General features: G+C 44.1%; 1 protein-coding gene across 1 annotated transcript in view; it reads left to right on the forward strand.

Annotated features, from left to right (window-relative positions):
- The window catches only part of LOC144270151 (vascular endothelial growth factor receptor kdr-like), a 178,056-nt gene that overhangs the window by 77,680 nt on the left and 79,769 nt on the right, over window positions 1-20,607 (forward strand). Inside the window, exons 5-9 of the mRNA XM_077826410.1 lie at window positions 5,294-5,456; window positions 7,169-7,305; window positions 9,076-9,256; window positions 10,049-10,166; window positions 12,928-13,103. Of these exons, the coding sequence (XP_077682536.1) occupies window positions 5,294-5,456; window positions 7,169-7,305; window positions 9,076-9,256; window positions 10,049-10,166; window positions 12,928-13,103 (775 nt within the window). The remainder of the gene's footprint in view (window positions 1-5,293; window positions 5,457-7,168; window positions 7,306-9,075; window positions 9,257-10,048; window positions 10,167-12,927; window positions 13,104-20,607) is intronic.

The raw sequence follows: 20,607 nt of genomic DNA on the forward strand, positions 1-20,607 counted from the left end.
CCGCTCTGCATGTGCTGTGGTTCCGTGTGGCTCCCCGAAGCAGCAGCATGTCCCCCTATGGCTCCTATGTGTAGGAGCAGCCAGGGGGCTCCACACACTGCCATTGCTCCAAGCGCCACCCCTGCAGCTCCCATTGGCCAGGAACCGTGAGCATTCATGGCCCGCCATACATTTTCCACACCCAGATGTGGCCCTCAGGCCAAAAAGTTTGCCCACCTGGACTAGAAGAATGGAAAAAGCCTCCAAAATCTACCTTAATCCTTCTTCACAGTGCTTTATTACTGACCCCCACATGTGGCCTTTGTTAGTGTTAGACTGAGTTTATGCAAATTATTTCCCCCAATTTATTTCTTGATGTTTCTAAATATGTTGGCAAAGACAGAGGACAAGATGCTAATTATTTTGGAAAATAAAATATTCTGTGAAGAATTTGGCTCTGTCTTTCAGACGGAAAGCTAGCCAGTTTTGTAGCCTGGTACCTGCTCAGCACTCTTACACCTGTCTGTTCTATTTCACATTTTGCAGCAAAGTGCCAAACTCCGGTGTAAATTGGCGCAGCTTCCCCTGCCCTCACTAGAGTTTGTACCTGCTTATGCCAGGACTGCATTTGGTCCAAGGAGTCCAGAGCCAGTTTTGCCTATTAGAGAGGGCGATGAAAGGATTAAAGCCATAGAGCCTGATTCTCGCCCACTGAACTCAATCAAGGTGTCTTCATTGACTTCAGTAAGAGATAGCTGAAGCCCATGGAGAGGCAGAGCCAGGAATAGAGCTCCAGTCTCCTGGCTCCCTACCTTGTGCTCTAAATACTAGATCATGCTTCTTTCTATTTGCATGTTGGACTGAAGATGGAAACTGTCCTACCACCCCTGGAAGAGACACAGCATGAGAAGTGGCAATGCCATTTCCTTCACTCTGCCCTTGCCAATCTACCTCAGCCTGTTCTGGAGAGTCCTCCTCTTGGCATAGGAAAGGAGCTAATTCTCCCTGCCAATGCAATCTTCTGCCTCTCTACTGGCAGTGCTGACAAGGGGGCCAGTAGCTACCAACTGGGCTGGTGGGTTTGGTGGTGCAAATGCCCGATCTCCAGGGAAAGTGCAGCTAAAATCTTTTTGCTGCATTAACTGCATTTTTTTTTACAAACCAAACATATAAATGTAGGGCCTAATCCTGTGACACAGTGAGCCCCTCCTGGGAGGTGCTGAACACCCTCCCCTCCTCTTGACTGCAGTATTGGGGATTGGTCCTGCTTTGAGCAGGGGGTTGGACTAGATGACCTCCGGAGGTCCCTTCCAACCCTGAGATTCTATGATAAGATTCTATGTCTCCCCCTCCCAGGAAGCAACCAGCACCTGAAATGATTGCCTGAGATGCCGCCCCTGCTTCCATTGAAGCCAGTGGCCAAACTCCAACTGACTTCGCTGTTTATGTACAATGGGCAGGGGATAAAGTGAGGAGAAACGGGGTTGAGTGCATCTCCTCCTCCTCCACTTTCAGAATCCCGTTCCTTCCCCTGACTGGAATAAGCAGTGCTCGCCCATACCTTCCCCTCATCCTTAGTGGGCTCATTGAGAAAGTCCCCTCTTATTAAAGCATTAGAGGGCCAAATTTATCCCTGGAGTATCTCTGCTGACTTCACTGGACTTACCCCAAGGATGAACATAGCTCTATAAGCTTGGACCAAGCCCTGAAGTCCTTGGGTTTGAAGGGTTATCCCCCTGTTTACAAGGCATTATCCTTTCTCCACCTGGTGTTGAGTCAGTCGCTCCACCAGCCATTTCTCGGTACACAAGCAAATGTCCTTCATTTCCCTACAAGCTCATGATACCCATTTGGCAATGGAGATGAATGAAATCTCAGCACATTTCCCCTGTGAACTGTAAAGGAATCTGATCCAAGGATTTTCTGCTTTAACAGGCGGATGGGCGTGGGAGTGGAATTTATAGCCCAAAAGGAAGGTGGCTGTGGGTGAGGGAGACATCGCCGTCAGAGAGGATGCACCCACTTGTATAGGTGTGTTTACACCTAGAGAGCCTCTCATGCCATCCCAAACTTCCTTATATGGAAACCCCACTCGTTGTTTTCCCTTGCCTGGGAAATTCCTGCTGCTGTGTGGAGCCACAGTGGCTGCTTCCTGTGTAAAGAGGAAGCTTGGAGGGCAGGGGGAATAAAGTGACCAGACAAATTTAGAACATCCTTTCCCAGAATTAATCTCCAATAGGCAATACAGAGGAAAAATACTGAATGGAACCTTAACATGGGGTCAGCTCCTTTTTTTCTTTTCTTTTTTGGATAAATATATATTTTATGAAGAAATGTAATATGTGTGCACTGCTGTAAGGCGTCTCTTCAGTGGGGCTATTTTTTTCTTCTCTTCTTCTAGCCATCAAGCATACATACCCTGAAACCATGAAATTCAGCTTTCTTACACTTTATTATTCTTGTAGCAAATGTACTTTTTCCATCATAAATTAAGTTCCTTAAATTACCATTATACTTTAAAATGATTGCACTCTCTCCTTTAAATATTTATGAGAAAGGGTGCAGTTTGCTAATACTAAACAGATCCTAGCTAACCACATCTCATCTGAGTCACGAGAATCCCAGGGCTGGACTTGCAATTTAAGCTTCTAACATGTATTTAATGCTGCATGAAAGAGTTGACAGCTCTGAACGATCTATTTATCCACTGAACGGGTACCGCAAAAGCAGTGGCTTTTTTATTTTGCCACATACTGCTCTGCCCATGTGTCTCATTACGAACTTGGAGGAAACCCTCAGAGGGCAATTCCAGCCCCCATAGCCCATCCCAGTCATTGGCCTCTTTGTTGTAACTGCCAAGAAAGGTATCGATTAAGTGCTAGTTTTGAGAGTGCTATTTGTTAGATGGGCACCTGCATACCGAGAAGGCCACTGCGCAACGAACCATCTCTATATATCTAGACTGGATCTGAACCCCTGACTTCTGTGGAAGTCAAGATCTAATCCAAACTTCAGGTCTTAGTTCTAGCCCTATAAAAGTCCTGAATCCATACAGCAAATCTTAAACCACTTTAAGGAAGTTCAGATCCAGATCTGAAATCCATAATTCCTAGTGCTCTATTGTTCTACAAGGGATGACCTGTCTTATCCCACCTCCGCCTCCTAATTGCTACCGTGTAGTAACAACTCATTTGACTTTGTTCCGCTCCATGGTGAATATGAAAAGTAAGTGAACTAACGTGATGTCAGGCCAATCAGTGTCATAATTTCACCTCCAATATTACAAGCAACAGCTCCCAAAGTTGGGAGCTGGAATTCATTCCACGCAGTATCATTTCTCCCAAACACTGTTTAAATTGCACCTGTCATTCACACCACCCCAAATCATTCCTTGTTAGGTACAGAAGATTAAACTAAGTGCAGCACAGTCATGAGAACAATAGCAGGACTAGTTATGTCACAAGTGATGTTCCCACTTGTTGTGCTGGCTCATGAAAAACTTCCTTGGTGAAACTCTCCTCTTGATTTAGTTTTGAAAGGCACATTATAAACACTAGCACCTTTCTTTTCTCTGGGGGGTAGGCACATTGTTAGTTATTATGTGGCAACCGCAGGTGCTCTGTGGTCATCCCAAGCCTGTGTTATATTGTCATCTAGAGTTACTTTCTTTCCAGCCACCACTTCTGAACAGTCTCTGCTCTCAGAGGTGGAGATGGATTTAGCATTTGATATGTGGTCCAGCGGCTAGAGCTGGAGATTAAGGGTCTGGACTCCTGGTATCTGTTCCCGATTCTGTCAGAGACTCACTGTGCGATATTGAATAACTCCTTTAGCCATTCTGTGCCTCCATTTGCCAGCTGTAAAATGGACAGGGATGGATGAACCTCAGTGAGTGGCAGTCATTCCACCCACCCACCCACCTCACTATTAGTGTTTGATTTTCCATACCTAATTTTTTTCTACAATTTAAATCCAGAATTTTTCAAGGTCGATTTTTAAAAAATCACAAGGTTTTTTAGTTAATGGGGAGTCTGTATTGCATGTTATCCATAAAATACCAATCATCCCCCACCTAAAAATGGCTAGTCTGGCTCAAATGGATGCTGTACAGCATACAAAATCTACATATATAGTACATATACTCAGGTTTCCGAGTAGCAGCCGTGTTAGTCTGTATTCGCAAAAAGAAAAGGAGGACTTGTGGCACCTTAGAGACTAACAAATTTATTTGAGCATAAGCTTTCATGAGCTACAGCTCACTTCATCGGATGCACAAGTACTCCTTTTCTTTTTTAGTACATATACTGTATTTGTGTACAGTATTCATTAGATTTTCTTTATTTTTAATTAATATTTTCTTAAATTCTAAGGCCAGAAGGAACCATCATGATCATCTGGTCTGACCTCCTGCACCTTGCAAGCCACAGAACCTCAATCACCCACTCCTGTCACAGACCCCTAACCTCTGGCTGAGTTACTGAAGTCCTCAAATCATGATCTGAAGACTTCAACTTACAGAGAATCCACCATTTACTCTAGTTTAAACCAGCAAGTGCCCTGTGTCCCATGCTGCAGAAGAAGGTGAAAACCCTCAGGTCTCTGCCAATCTGACCTGGGGGAAAATCCTTCCCAACCCTAAATATGGCGATCAGTTGAATGCTGAGCATGTGGGCAAGACCCACCAGCCAGACACCTGGAAAAGAATTCTCTGTAGTAATACAGAGCCCTCCCCATCTAGTGCCCCATCTCCAGCTGTTGCAGATTTTTGCTATTAGCAGACACAGGTGGGCCACATGCCATTGTAGGCAATCTCATCCCCTCGGTCCTCAGTCTCATTTAAGTGGAACAAAATCTTTGATAACATTCAACCTCCAATGGTTGGTATAGGTCCAGTTAGGCTCTAGTATACTCATCTCTAAAACTGCCTACTTCCCATCAGGTTTTTATGGTTAGCTCCAAAGTGCCTGAGTCACTTTAGAAAATGTAACCCCAAGTCTCCCTACAAGGTTGGTATTATTATCCTCATTATACAGATGGGGAAAGTGAGGCTCTAACAGATTAACCTGTTATTTGCCCAAGATCACACAAAGTCTGTAGGAGCCCAGAATATAACCCAGCTCTGTTCCTTAAACACAAGGCTATCATTCCTGCCTTAGGGGCTTACTTGTTTGTACCTCTTGAGATTGCACCATTGATTCTGAATGGATTAAGTATGCATCTTGTTTCCAAAGAAGAGGAGGTATGGCTACTTCTCTCTCTGCTGTGTGAGCAAGGGGAAAATCTCAGCAGTCTCTATCTGCCTCTTCTTTTTCAGCTTCCTTCTTCTTCAGAGTTCAGCTACTGGAGGATGGTGTGGGACCCCAAGAGAGGATTTGTCATCCCCTCTCCTCCTTTCCACTTCTTCAAAGGCATACTCAAGTGTACAACCAAAGTAAACGGAATTGAGTCCTCATCCTACTACATGCCACAGAAAGTGGGTGAGTGACCCCTGTGTGCTGAGCAGTAACTGCTACTCAATGGAACAGAAACAATTCTAGTGCTTAGCTAAGCCTTGTGGTTATTATTCCTTGGTTAGCCTAGTTCCAAGATAACTTTTGGGGTTTATAGCTAGTATGTATTAGAGATGAGTCAAAACTGGAACATTTTATGCACACCCACCTTCCCCTTTGAGCTTTGGTGGTTCAGATCAAATAGAACTTGGATCTGATCCACCCCTGGTTTTGAAAAATTGCCCAGTTTAGAGATGGGACAGAACTGAAATATTTTCCTCAAATCCCACCAAAGCTTTGTTGGTTTGGATAAAGTGGAACCTACATTCAAATAACCACTGCTTTGGGATTTGCAAATCCAAGCAGTGGCCTTGTCTGCCCATTTCTGGTATTTGTGGAACTTACAAGATCATGATATAAAATCTCATGTAAATGCTCATTTGCAAACCTCACGGTTTTTGTTTGGTTTCTCTTGGCACTTTACCACAACATCTCCATTGTGTTTCGAGATGGGCTCCAGCTGCAGAAGTCAACTCTGGATTTTGAACACTGAGGTGTTTGGGACTGAGGCTTTGTTTGAGCCCATTTCGAATAATGTGCTCCTTGTTTTGTGTATATTTTCTTCACCTCCTCATAAATTTTAAATTTTACTAGGCAGGGTTCGCTGTGACTTCATTTCCACTAGGTCATGGTACCCTTCTCAACAACTAGCATTTAAAATAACAGGCAAGGAAATTTGTATGGCAGCCAGATGGAGGTTCTGGATAGCTCTTTTTACAGTGCTTAGAGTAATTATTTCCTACATATGACACAAAATCAAAGAAGGTCATCGGTCCCACCTCTTAAGGGCCAATATAGGATCCCTATAATAGGGAAGCACCCTGACCTAGTGGATGGTGCACTAGACTGGACTCAGGAGTTCTATTCCCTGCTCTTCCAGTGGCCTGCTATGTGACCGTGTGCAAGTCACTTGCCATCTCTGTACCTCAGTTTCCCCAGCTATAAAATGGGGATGATAATGGTACTGACTGCCTTTGCAAAGTGCCATGTAAGAACTAGGTAGTAGCCTTACTATCTTACTGATCTCAAGAGTGTGCTAGATACTTCACACCGTTAATAAAAGGACCTGATCCCTACCCCAAGGTGTTTAACAAGCTAACATCAGACCACGATTTTAACAATTGAGTAGGGGCTTAGGAGTGCCCGGTGTGGAGGGCAGCTGGTTTTCAGAGGGGGGGTGCTCAGCACTTTGTGAAAATCAGGCCCCTTTCTAGTATCCCCAAACTGAGGCGCTCAACAGTACTAGTCATTTTTGAAAATTGCAGCCTAGACAGGGACTAAGAAAGGACGGACGAGGACGATATCAGTGTGATTATGTGGCCAGTGATCGAGGGCTGGAGCCCGAATGCAGGAGTAAAGAAGATTTTACGTCCAGAAGGGCACATACTCCGATCATCCTATCCGGCCTCCTGCATAACCCAGACAATAGACCAATGAGATTAACGTCCCTACATCAGTGATCTCATTTTCAAAAGTGCCTGAGTGCCCAGCAGCTCCCACGGAGGTCATTAGCAGGCTAATGTCCTGCCCTCCTCAGAGGAGGAGCAAGATCTTGAGGAAGGATTTGAAATTTGGGTCTCCTCTTAAATTCAGCTGAAGTAGATTGGGGGGAAGTCTTACCTTTGTTCCTTTCATTTCAGAGGGCAGAATACAGAACCTGGCTCTGAAAGCAAACCCCAGAAAGCTGCTGGTTGGAGATACCCTCAGCCTGGAATGCAGCGCAGAGACCTTTTTCAATGGACGGATTGAATTTGAATGGCAGTGCCCTGGGGGGAGAGTGAGTAGCTGACAATTTAAGGCTGTCTCTGGTTGCATCAGGGTAGTCGACTGTATGGAAATGAAAGTTCTGTTCTTATGGTTTAGTAAGTCCTAATTTTGCTTTCATTTGTCGTTCTTAAGACAGGCAATGGGAGAGGCCCACATGACTGTCTTTTCAGTTTGGATGAGCTGAAAACTCAGGATGCTTATGGGAACTCTCTGAGCCTCTTGCTCTGGCAAAATTGGGCTGCAAATCTCCTAACTGGATTTTTGCAGCATCACCAGGCATTTTTCGTTCTGCAGGGAAAGAATAGCCTTTCCCACATCACTTCATCCCGCCGTATGATCCTCGCTGACAATGGGGAATCGAGCAGCCGCAGATGTGGCAGACTGTCTGTCTGACCATCCAGCTATCCATAAATCTAGGCATTTGTTCACTGTGTAAAAATTCATCAAAAACAAAACGGCCTTTCTCAAGCCTCACTAAAAATTTGGTTCAAGTTCTAAGTGAGGATTCAGGCTCTGCTAATGGAGTGTAGGGCAGGGGGGTCATTTGGGGTTTGACCCCTCACAGCATACAGAGCACTTCCTGCAAGGTGCTAAGCCCCTTCAACACCCTCTTGGGAATCACAGGGGTGGAGCCCACATAGTATCAAGTCTTGTTCAGGGTTGGTTCATTCATCCCTAATTAAACCTCTCCTCTTGTTAGCTGCTGAGCGCCCTGCATTCTCATTTAAGTCACTGGCAGCAGCATGTGGATTGAGCCCTAAAACTAACAGCTCTTAAAATTAGGGTAAATACATATTTCTAAGAAGCAGCAATTCTAAAAGTTCTCCTTGTGGAGAAAGAGCCCCAAGATCAGTATCCCAATTCAATACAATTTAAAAAATATTCCATTTCTGTCCTGTGTAAACCCCTAAATTTGATGATTTCTGGTCTTCTACAGGCTTGCACAGCAAACAAGAATGTTCCATGTTATCTAATGACTTGGGACCCCTCAAAAGGTTCTTGGCAAAACTCATGAAAGAATTTTTTTAAAAAAAAGACAAGAAAAGAAAAATAACAAAAACTACAGCCTGGGTGGGAAATACCTGTAGAATTTTATCAGGATGAAACCAGTGTGGTTCTACAGAATTTTCTCTTTGAAATCTGTAGAATGAAATAGAAGTTGATCTTCTTTCTATTGTCTTTCTTTGAACCATCTGCTCGAGTTCTATGTAGGAGGTGTACAGATCCCTATTAAATATTATAGGGTCAAAATTTCTATTGAAATTTACAGTTCTGTATCATGTTCTAAAGGGCTTTTCCATTGGGATGTGGTTACTAAATAGATCTTTTACTATTTAAGGTATTATTTTTTCTTCCCCAAACAGACTGATACTGACCAAGAATTAAATGTACACTACAGCTGGGAGTCCCAAAATAACACAGATGAAATCCTGGCCCCACAGAAGTCAATGGGAGTTTTGCCATTGATTTCAACAGGGTCAGGATATTAGCCCCTGATTGGTTCTGTTCTTGTGGTACGTCCACTAATTTACCCACTTGCGTGGTACTAGTAAAGAGTTACTGGATTTCATTAGTTTGTAGGTCTATGGACATTAAAAGCTCCCTGAAAAGGTCTGTCTGCTGTGACTTCTTGTGTATTATTAGTAATCTACTCTCTGGGGGGAAAGTGTAAATGTTTCAGCCTAGGTCTTTGGAGTATATATCTCTTAACTGAAGGGTATTTGAAACAGAATAAGCAAAAAGTTGACCCTTTTCTTTTTTTCTTTCTTCTGTCATCCAGGATCATAAGCCTATACCAATTTTGAACAAAAGTCAGTCAGTGTATAAAGGCTTCAGTAATCTGACCATCCAGAACATTACCATGGAAGACAGTGGCTTGTACGTATGCAGAGTAGTCAACGTAACAGGACTGGAGACCAATGTAATGGGACTGAAGGCCAATGTTACAATCACAGTATACAGTAAGTTCTGTATCTAAATCAGAATAGTGTCTGGGAAGCAGGACTGTTAAGGAGATGGACATTTTTATTATGTAGGTGTCCATTAGCAATGACACCAGCTAGGATACAGTCACAAGAGTGGCCTATCAATCCTCATGCTTTAGGACATAAACCAGTGGTGGGCAACCTGCAGCCCGGGGTTCCGCACGTTGCCCACCAGAGTAATCCGCTGGCAGGCCACCAGACAGTTTGTTTACATTTGCACGGCTGCCCACAACTCCCAGTGGCCGCGGTTCACTGTTCCCAGCCAATAGGAGCTATGGGAAGCAGCCGTGCAAATGAGCACCTCTGAAATGCTCAAATGAGCACATCTGAAATGCTGAGCACCTCTGAAAGTCTGGCCCCCATTGTGGGTGCTCTGCCCTTGAAAATCTGGCCCTTTGAGGTGAAAACATCAACTTTTGCCAAGGGACACCCCAGTTACTGCAAATATTTCCTGTTCCATGGATAACGTGGGTTATCATCAGATACCACTGTGTAGTAGCTGTTGGCAGTGGTTGATTTTTAAATGGCCACCACTGCCACTAGAACCAAAATGTGCAGCGAGAGAGCCTGTCTCTAGTTCTGGTACAGAACAGATACAGCTACGGCTGAAGCTTACTGGCAGCTTGTCATTCCATTCGATTGTCTGTAGCTTCTCCTGATCTATCATGCTGAAACCCATTCCAGAGCATATTGTATTTAGGGCTGTGGGTATTTATAGCCTGACAAGACTCTTCCATTGTGTGACTTTTTTTAAAATATTTGTTTCAGACAAAGCTTTCCTGAGAGTTTCCTATAAGAAAGGACCCTACTATGAGGGGATAGCAGGACACAAGTTACTGAAACTAGCTGTGAAGGTGGATGCCTTTCCCCGCCCCAGTGTTACCTGGTGAGCATCATCAGCCTCTTGTGCAGGATCAGGAAAATGTGATCTTCTGAAAGGGATAAGAAAAGATATACCTGCCACTTTCTTCAGACATGGCAGACAACGTAGAGGGGTGGCCTTGTGACTAAATTGCTGGTCTAGGAAACAATGAAATCTGGGTTCTATTGTCAGCACTGCCACAGACTCATTGTGTGATATGATCTTGGGCAAGTCACTTCACCCCTCAGTTTCTGCACTGACAGCCTGGGGATAACGATACATCCCTACCCCATAGCAGAAATGCGAGGATCTGCTCAGTCATGTGCAAAGGGAAAAGTACAAGAGAGCGTTGTCAGTGTTACCATTAGCAGAGCTGATCTTAAAAGGAGCCAGTGCCTCCCAGAAAGCTGTGAGAAACATTCTCTGCATGACAACGTCTGCCTCTTCAGCTCATTTATGACTCAGGACATTCTCCTGAAAGTGGATCTATCTGCTCCTGCCACTGCTTCCCCATCTGAAGTCCTAATCCATGTGGGAATACTTTCTGCAGCTGCCAGCTGCAGAGGGTTAGGACTTTGGCTGCAGGTGGGGAGTCAGGACCAGATGATCTCTGAGGATCCTGTTTTTTAGGCAGTAATAAATAAATAAATAATGAAGCAAGGGGCATGCAGGAAATACTGATCTATCCACAGAATCATCCCAAAATAGAATAGAGCTCAAATGTTTCTAGACTGCTTCATGAAATCATAGATGCTGGCAGGGCAAAAGACCTATTAGACCTTCCTCTGTCAATGAAGAAAAGTCCTTTATGGCCAGTGATGCAATAGATGAACTTAATTATGGCCTTTGTTCCCCCTATGTATTCAGTTAAGTGACTCAAGCAATATCATCTGATGGATCCACAGAACTCCACCATGTCTCTCCTCAATCCACCAATGCCAAGAGTGTGGTATCCATCACAACCCTACACACAGACACACACACACACACAGAGCAAACAAAGGGGAATCATGCCAAATCCTATGGGCCAATCAAAGGCACTAACACATCACTATTTAATACAAGATGCAGCACTTCAACAACCATAGGAGGCACTAACTTCCACCATCTCCCCTTTGACTTCTTTCTCCCCTCTCTCTCCCCTTCCTCTCTGCCTCTTCTTAGGGCGAGGGGAAATGTTGGCCAAGACCACCAGCATTCTATCCCCTATTCCATTGCCTAGAAACCAGACAGCTGCTCAAAAGCATGCTCAGATCTGTGAAAGCCTTCTGCCACACTCAGCGTACCTTGCCATGATGCTGTGGTGAGTTGGCACCTCCACAATGCATTTTTCGTTGGCCAACAAGAAGTGCTGAGTCCAAATGACTCAGTGGCAGGATTGGCAGACAGAAGGGGGAGTAGGTACTGTTTGGGGTTTGGTTTTGTTTTTAAATAGTAAAGTTGTATGAAATTCCATTAGGTTCAATTCAAATCATAAGAGAAATTAGCCAGCTGTTGCTGGGGGTGTTTTTTAAAGAGCTGGGGATATTTTATGGGATGAAGTGGGGACTTTCCCCTTTTCTTTCTACAGCAATGATCATACTTCATGCAGAGGTTGAGAAAGGAAATTGCCATATTTGGGAGTAGTCTGAGACCACCAACATTGTCTGCCCTGTGTGTTCTATGCTGCAGCAGTGAGATGTTGATGTTGGAGTCCTCTTTAGTGCAGTTGTTTAAATTACTGTCCAGGAGACTTTCAAAACTCTCAGACTGAACACAGTCACATTTCTCCAGCTGGAGTCCCTGAGAAGTTCATCAGCCTGACCTGTGGGTTGTAGTGTCTTGCCCATCAAATATTTGAAGTCCAAAAGCATCCAAACAACATCACCTGCTACTTGCAGGTGGTTTTATCTATGAACTAGAGGAACCTTATTCAGATTCTTCTACCCCACTCTTTGTTGATGAAGGTTCAAGATGACAAATGCTCCCTGGGAGGAAACAGAGATGTTCAGAATATTTGTCCAAACAGAATAAAAACACGTCCCCTGCATGTACACAGCCAAATTTTCAAAGTGGCCTCAGTCACCTTTAAATTGATTGTAAGCTCCTGTGGTACAGACTTTGGATGTTTCCAGTGCTGTAAAGGGCCATGCACACTCATTGCAATAATGAGTAATAATAATAACAACAATTAATTATAATCTGTTCCCTTAATTCGCTTACTCCAAAACTGGTGGCCCAAGCTTTTGCAAATCCACAATTTGCTGTGCATATTGCAACACTTGCACTGCATATTTGTTATGCTCATCAGAGGGTTAGTTGTCTACCCAATTTCCACATGCAGATGTTGTTGGCATGTGTCCATCTCAGTTTAAAGCACCTAGAAACTTGCTTGTGCAATGTTGGACACACACTTTTGAGTATGTGGCCCAGGATTTGTGTGTTCAAGTGGTGCTCTCAATACAGAGGCCAGTTACTTTCATCACAGAGAGTCCTTGAATGGGCAGCCTTCTGATCATCTCCTTTCACTGTTGCTGGCTAAAATATGGAAAACAAAGAAGCCAATGTATTCCCATCAATTTGGCGAGGATGGGTAAGGGGAGTGCATGTACGGTTGTTGTTTTTTTCAGTGCAAGCACTGATGGCCCAGTGGGATTCCCTACAGATATTCCCATAGGACAGCAATAACAATGTACCTAGTTAAATCTGAATTTGGATAATGGCCAGCCCCTCTACTGTGTACTAGGGCTTGCCTGCATGCAGTGCTGACAGTCTTCGTTTGAACTTCCCTCACTCTTCAAAACAGGTATAAAGATGGCAAGCCAATCAAGGAGAACCACACTTGCTATGTACCAGATCCAATGAAGTACAAGCTGGGCATAAGGGATTTGAGACCAGAGCATGCTGGGAACTACACCATAGTCCTGAGCAACACTAAACATGGCCTACATGAGAACCTCACCATCCAGCTGGTAGTGACAGGTAAGCACCTGATGTTTCCAAATAATTCTGTTGCTCTCTCTCATTTCACTCACGATGCCATTTTGCTCGCCAAGCCAAGTGGGAACATTGAGCAGCCTTTGACATTTCTCTGTTTAATTGATATGATGTCAGACTCAGAGAGCACCAACATAGGCTGCCCAGGGTTTTCAGAGTTCAGACTGGGGCAAGGCAGTACCACTGGTTAAGGGCTGACGAGACTTCCTCAGAAGTGGGAAATTGAGGGTTGCCCTGTTGCAAAAGCAACAATGAATTCCAGGCCTGTGAGTCCCCTCTAAAGATGATTTTGTGCTCCTGAAGGGTTTTCCCAGGGATTACCTTGAAGTATGTGGGAGTGGAGAACACATGCCATATAAACTCTGTAGTTTTATGAGGTACTGATCAGTGCATGCATGGACAGCGGCAGTTCATTCAAGAACCAATTCAATCTAAAAGGGAATGCCAATAGGTTCCAGTCCACACTGCCCTAAGACAGTGGGGTGCACTTTTAGAACAGGGTCTGACATTCCAGATTGCTCTGGTTGCTCTAGAAAAACGTATATGTAACAAATAATACACAGTGCCTGGTCATCTTGTATTAAAATGTATCTTGCATCACCATCACAGGCTGCTATGTAACACACATCACAGAATGTCAGATAATGGATGGTCACCATATATCACGGTCTTTGGTTGTGGATCTTCACCCTACAGAGAATTCACATTGCAGAGTGTCTGGCCATAGATGGTCACCCTGTACTGGACACACTCAAGACATGCTCCATGACACTCCATGGCTATCTATGCTTAATGCAATTAACACACATGCCAGAATAGCGAGGTGACAAGTAAGATGTGTCAAGTTAAGCCTGGGTCACATAAAGCCGATTAGTTGCCAATGAACCATTACATCTAAGGCACAGAGAGTGCAGGATCTTTTCCCTCTCTCTGTGATCACTACTGTGGCACTGTGTAGAGAAAAGCAATAGTTTGAAAGTGAACAAAGGAAAATGTAGGCTTAATATTGGGGGGAAGGAAATTCCTAAAAAGTGAACTCTGTTAGCCTGGGGACTAGTTTCCCAAGAGAAGTACCAGAAGCTCCATCCCTTGGGATATTGCAGACTAGCCTGGACAAAGCAGTGGAGAACAGCCTGTAAGGAGCAGAAAAGGCCCACATTGGTAGGAGCAGAGGAACTAGCTGAGCTCCTCTGTCTCAGATGTCTATTAATCATCCTTCTCTAGAAATACTTCACAAGTCTGCATTTTCTTTATTGTCCTTTATCTAGCAGGAACATTTGAGAGACAGATTCATTTTCAAGAGAGTCCCGGGAAAGCGGAAGCAAGCTATTTGCATTGACGGGGGTTTTGAGACAGATGAAGAGATAGATACATGAATCACATTTATTAATCTCCATCTCTTGGGAGGTGGAAAAAAGGGGCCATGTTATCCCACTGTGCATCCACTGCCTTGCCACCTCATTTCTATGCCATTTAGCTTGGTGGAAGAGAGAGACTGAATCACGAAGGAGAATAGGAGTTTAGTGAAAGTTAGCTCGGCTTTCTTTTGTGCTTCCTGAGTTTCAGTCAGGCTGTAACAAAGAAAAAGTTACTGAGGCTGGTTTATTTTCTTTTCAATAGTGAATGCTTTTCCCCCTTCCCTTTATTCTCTCTACGCCAAAAAATATTCCACTATTGTGTGGCATGTGCGCTGCTACGCCCCACAACTTCCAGTCATTGTGCATTTCTTATTTCACCTTTCACACAGGAGTATTGCCTGATAAGTAGGGAAAGGAATAAAGAGACACTAAGGATAAAATCCTGACCCCCATTGATATCAATGGCAAAACTCCCATTGTATTCAGTGGGGCCACAATTTCACCATAAGTCTTGGTCCCCAAAAATATGTAGCCTACTCTATTCCAATCCTTCACTAAAATATATATGATAGAGAACAATCCTGCACTAGCAAAGGGATGAAGTAGATGTCTTGGTAGGTCTTTTCCAGTCTGATTTCTGTGATTTTTATTCTTCCTCTACTGAACGGTTATTTGGAGCACATCGTTCGTGAATTGATCCCAGTTGCTGTTTGTTGGTAGAGTAGTGTGACTGGATAATTTTCAGCTTAGCGGTTATTCTTGCAGTATTCATTCTGAGTGTGTGCTACGTTGGTTACTCTTCATGTCTGACTGGTCATCTTGGTCACATGGTATGGTTTCTCCTGTCTGGCTGGATGATACATTTTAAACTGGAAAAGATTGCATCAAGAACAATGAATACTGTTGCCGCCGCCTGTCTCCTTGCTTGCATGCGGAAAAGGGTGTTCAGATGAAGAACAGTCATTCCCCCAACATTTATACAAACAAAAGTCTGTGTGCACGACTGCTCATGGGTAGCCAGCAAAAGATGTTATTGCAGGATACAGCCATCTATGGCTATTAGCTGTTTTACACATATTTTCATCTTTGTGTGTTATGCACAAGTACACTGTATACACACACACACACAGAGCCTTATGTGCATTTTTAGCCTTTGTCAGAGATCAACACAACAGAAGGCATTAATCAGGAATAATTATTGCAGTGCAAAAATGCCATTAATTATGATACAGCAAGTCCAAAAGCTCCAGGAATATTGCGGATTGGTAAAGTGCAGACTGATGTTTCATGTACAAGCAAGGAGGGAAAACAGCAGGTGTTTCTTTTTTGGTAACAAAAGATCATCCCACAGATGAAGAATGTTCACAGAAAAGTATCTGGCAAAGAGCACAATTGTTTTTAATATGGCAGCTGCAAGTAGTGAGGAAACTAGCCTTGCTATGGATATGACTTACACAAAACTCCCATCAAATCATCCCTGCTTTGCCGGTCCCCACGGTCTAGGATTCGTGGCCTCATGCACTTACACAGCACACTTTAACTAAAGTATTGAATTAAGGGAGCAGATTATTTTGGCCAACCTTACATGGGTACATGTAGATCAAAAAAGAACATTTTGATCTTGAATTAACTGACCTGACTCTCATTTTCAGTTAGAATGTAGGGTCCATTCCATTGTCAGACCTGGGCATTTGCAACTCATTCGCCAAAAAAATTAAACACAGGGGTTTTGTTAGCTAGAATCTTTACTAAGCAGTATTTTACTCCTAAATAAATCACCTGACTCCTTAGTGCTAATCTTTAGCATCAGCATCAAATTATAAGTTCACTACCTTCCAAATAGGATAAATTGCTGAGAGTTTCAGTAGATATTTATATGTTGGGCCTTCCACCCAGTAGGATGCCAAAAACTCTATGGCACTTTATACAGGAAATGGATCCCCTGGCCCAGGATGGACTCACAGCTGCCTCTGAGCTGGAAATAGCAATGTTTAGGGAACGGAGATTTACTTCTCCAATTGGAACTGCAGGCAGAATGTCATTACTGGAGCTGGAATTTGAACACAGGATTAACACACTCTTCATCAGAAATCTCTCTGGATTTGTAGTGAACACAATGATCAGGGCCTCAGTTTTACATCCCCTCTGAGAGATGGCATCTTCAGCAATGCAGCATCATGCTGGGGTGCTGATTTTGTACCATCTCAGTGGGAAGAATGCCTACCTTTTCCTGCAGGCTGTCTTTGGAGGTGTGGTCTATACACTTATACTGCAGCAATCAGAATAGCTAGGGCATAATGTGCACACAGAGAGAGGAGCACAACCATATCAAGTACAACATCACCAGCCATTTCCCCCCGAGTCTGACGTGGCCATAGAATCCACAACTGGCAAGAGAGAAGCAGAGCTACAGGTCAGGCATCAGCTCACCACAAGCTGGCAAAAGCAGATTGTGCATCGTAATTCCCACTACGTCTAACTACCCATGACAGACGTTGATGGGAACCAGGCTAACTGAATGCAAAAACTCCACACCCGAAAACAAGCAATTGTTGACTGGCCTGTTGATGAATGACCAATAGGATCCCACTACCACTCAAGAAATGCCCTTTTAAGAAGTGACTCCCTCCTTAGCCTATGCCACTAGCCACCCATTTTCCCACCACCCCTGGAGGCAGATGGAATTTAATCTCCCAGGAGCACACACACCCCTTGTCGGGTCTCATTGGTTCAGGGTAGGACTCTTGAGTCTCCAGGAGGTAGCTGATCACATTTCCAGAGTGTTCCTTCTTTACATATTTACACATCAAATACTGTCCAAGAAGCGGCGGGTTGCTGTGATTTTGTTTTGTTTGATTAAATTCTTATTGCGAGCCAAAGCTTCAAGAGAATAATGTCCCGAAGAATTTGGAGGGGAGGGAGCAAGGGAAAAGGGTGATCCTAGCAAACAGCTGGCGGCTGCAAGTCCGAGCCAGCCAAGAATGAAAAATGGGGGGGGGGGGAAAGGGGGAAAGGTATTCTAGGCTAGACTACAAAGCAAAGTGGGGGGAGGGGAGATCGATTTATGGTCAAGCCGGCTGCATTTCATTCTCACGCTCGCACAAATAATCTGGATTTATCAGGCTTCTTGCTGAGCCCTTTATGCCACATGCAGAAGCCTCTTACCATCATATTTTGAGGGCAGATTGTACTGGAAACATTAGGTTAACTCACAAAATGGGAGAAATAACTTGCCATTATCTTGCCTCTCCCCTATCCCACTCTCATCTGACTCCTTTCCTAAATTCCCTCTAGTGTTTCCTAGCAGATATTGCATCCGCTCAGTGTGGCGCCGTTCACTTGGAATTAGCTTTATTGTACAGTCCTTGATCCCGCCAGCCTTGGTGCGGTGCCTAGCAGGGAAGGCAGATTGGAGGCTGTGTCAGAGAGCAAGATGAGGCACTTGAAATAGCCCCTCAACACTCAGTAGTAGTAATTCTCAGGCTCCTTACGCACCCACTCCCCAGGGTGAAATGAGGCCGGGATGGGAGGGTGAAGAGTGCACACGTGCACAGACATTGGCTTACACGTGATCCTTGTTGTGCTAATGAAGTGTTCAGCTATGCACTGCTGTGTTAGACTTTGCTCCCGGCACTAGGCAGGTGCAGCGTGGCGATGGTGCCTAGCATTCTCATTCATGCATGAATTGGTTCCCTGTCCCACTCATCACATCTATGCCTTATACTTATAAACTTAAGCACCTGCATAAAGGCCAATGAACTCAGGCTGGGTTGGACCACGGTGTATAATATCCTCGCAGGCCAGGTATTTGCATAAAATAAATGACATTCCTCCAAGTAAAAAGACAGGACCCCATCCTAACCACAAGCCCTGTAGGCAAAAGCCTAGGGAAAGAGACGAGTCTTCATCAGGCCGTGAAGATCAGCCAACTCAAGTTGTATCAGACCACGGGGGGAAGAGAAGTCCAGTGTGATAGGCCTCATCCAAAGCTCCATTTAGTCAATGGAAAGACTCCCACTGACTTTAGTTAGCTCTGAATCAGGTCATAGGTGCGTGGGTGTGGATCTCCCACTGAAGTCACTCTAAGTTTTGACATTGTAGTACTACTGTAAGGGGCCCCTGGAAAACACACACTTCCTTGATATTATTACTACATCCCAAGTGAAGCCTGAATTAGGAGAACCAAGACAAACATGTGAAAGCAGGAGCCTCTAAAATGAAACAATATCTATCCATCCATCCATCTCTTCATCTGTGTGACTAATACATCCCTCACCTTAGCATCTGGATTGCCAAAAAAGCCATCTCTTTGCTATCACTTTGGAGGAGCAGCTGTCCAGGCAAAGCTGAAACAGAAATGATTGTTTTCTATCATCTGGGCCAGCTAAGCAAACTAGAAACACAAACTACAAGAATAGAGGGGCCCCATTGTTTCTGATGAAATCCTGTCCAAGCCCAGAGCATGTGGATTGGGTTGCATCCCTTTCCTCCTCCGTATTCTCTGTATTGCTTAATTGGGTGTGGGCCATGGTAGAAGGGATGCTTGCTTTAGAATAGTAACATAAGTAAAATGATTGGCACATTAGAAGTCTGCCCATCTTTTCCCTCAAATGGGGAATTTCTACTGCCAGACATGGGGAATGGTGGGGGGGGGAGAGGGGCTGGACACCTACTGACTTATTTATTGCAATGTGAGAAAGTGAATCAAAAAAGGAGCAAAAAAAAAAAAGACGATAGGCAAACTTCCACTCATTATTAGCAAATTATGAGTAATTTTCTCACTAATATTATGTGATCCCCACAAACTGCCAGCTTCCTGCTCTAGCCTTCCACTTAGTCCTCTGTGCTCTCCTGGGAGCACATTTCATTGGAAGTAGCCAAAGCAATTTTAGGAAGAGGGAACTGGGGACTGGTTGAGTTTTGCCAAAATATCCTAAGCATTCCTCCCGGCTTTTTATTGAAGCAGTGTCTCTCCAAGTCTAACAGCAGGGAGGTGGGGGCAGCAGCATGTTGTTTACATGTTGCCCCCCATGCCCCTAGCCAACACTGCAGGTAGATTAACTTGTGCCTTTTCCTTTAGAAAAGCAGGCTAACAGGCAGTGCCAATCCTTGAAAAACTAGAGAGCTAAAATTGCACGTTCTGGGAACAATTAAGCGGATCAGTGTTGAGCACATTGCTTTTGAACTCTGCTTAGCAAAAAAAAGGAAACAAGAAAAAACTCAATTTCCAGAAATTTGGCTGAGTCAATCAAAGGCGGAAAGCAGAGCTGTTATGGGGTGGAGCTGGGGAGAGAGAGAGTCATTCTCCTTATTAGAGAATTAAGAGAGAGAAAATTAGTCCAAAAGTTGTCTTAAAAGACAAAAAAAGCCAAAAAGTTGTTTGTGATTTTAGCACAGGATGGTCCTTGGAGGGTTAAAACTCCCTACAACTTTTTAAATCTTTGGCTATACAGTATAAGAAAATTGATGAATTTATATTCCAGTTACCAGCCCTGCCTTTCCAAACCAACATGTTCCAGAGAAACACGAGGGAGTGTGCTCTAGACATCAGGGTGGGAGCCTGATAATCAGCGCTCCTGGGTTCTATTCATGGCTGTGTAACTGTCATGTGTTTTTTGTGTGACTTTAGGCAAGTCTCTCCAGCTCTGTTTCCCCAGATGTAGACTGGGGATAATAATATTTATCTACTTCAGAGGTGGCTTGCAGGGCCTCCATGTTCAGAAAGTGTTTTGAAAACCTTGAATGGAATGCGGCCCAAAATGTTTTTGATTTTTCCTCTCTCCCTCTGTGCTTGTGCAAGTTTCTTCTTTGGAAAGAAAATAAGTATAAATATATAATGAATATATATCTAGATCACCTGTTCAAACCTAGACTCAAGCATGTGCCTAAGTGCTTTGTTGGATCAGTCCTACGTGATTAATGAGTAAAATCAATCAACAACAGTGCCTAGTGTGTACGGAGTTTAGATCTCAGTTCAGTCACAAGTGGGGCAAGGGTTTGAGGATCATTTCAGTCACAGGTCCTTGAAACTAGAGCAAAGCAGAGGTCACTGGAACATTCTGCTCTACAAGGGAAACTCTCCATTACCACCTCCTCAAACTTAGCAGGCAGCATGTGCGGGTTTCTCAGGT

The sequence above is a fragment of the Eretmochelys imbricata genome, chromosome 9 (assembly GCF_965152235.1).
Source record: "Eretmochelys imbricata isolate rEreImb1 chromosome 9, rEreImb1.hap1, whole genome shotgun sequence".
NCBI lineage: Eukaryota > Metazoa > Chordata > Testudines > Cheloniidae > Eretmochelys > Eretmochelys imbricata.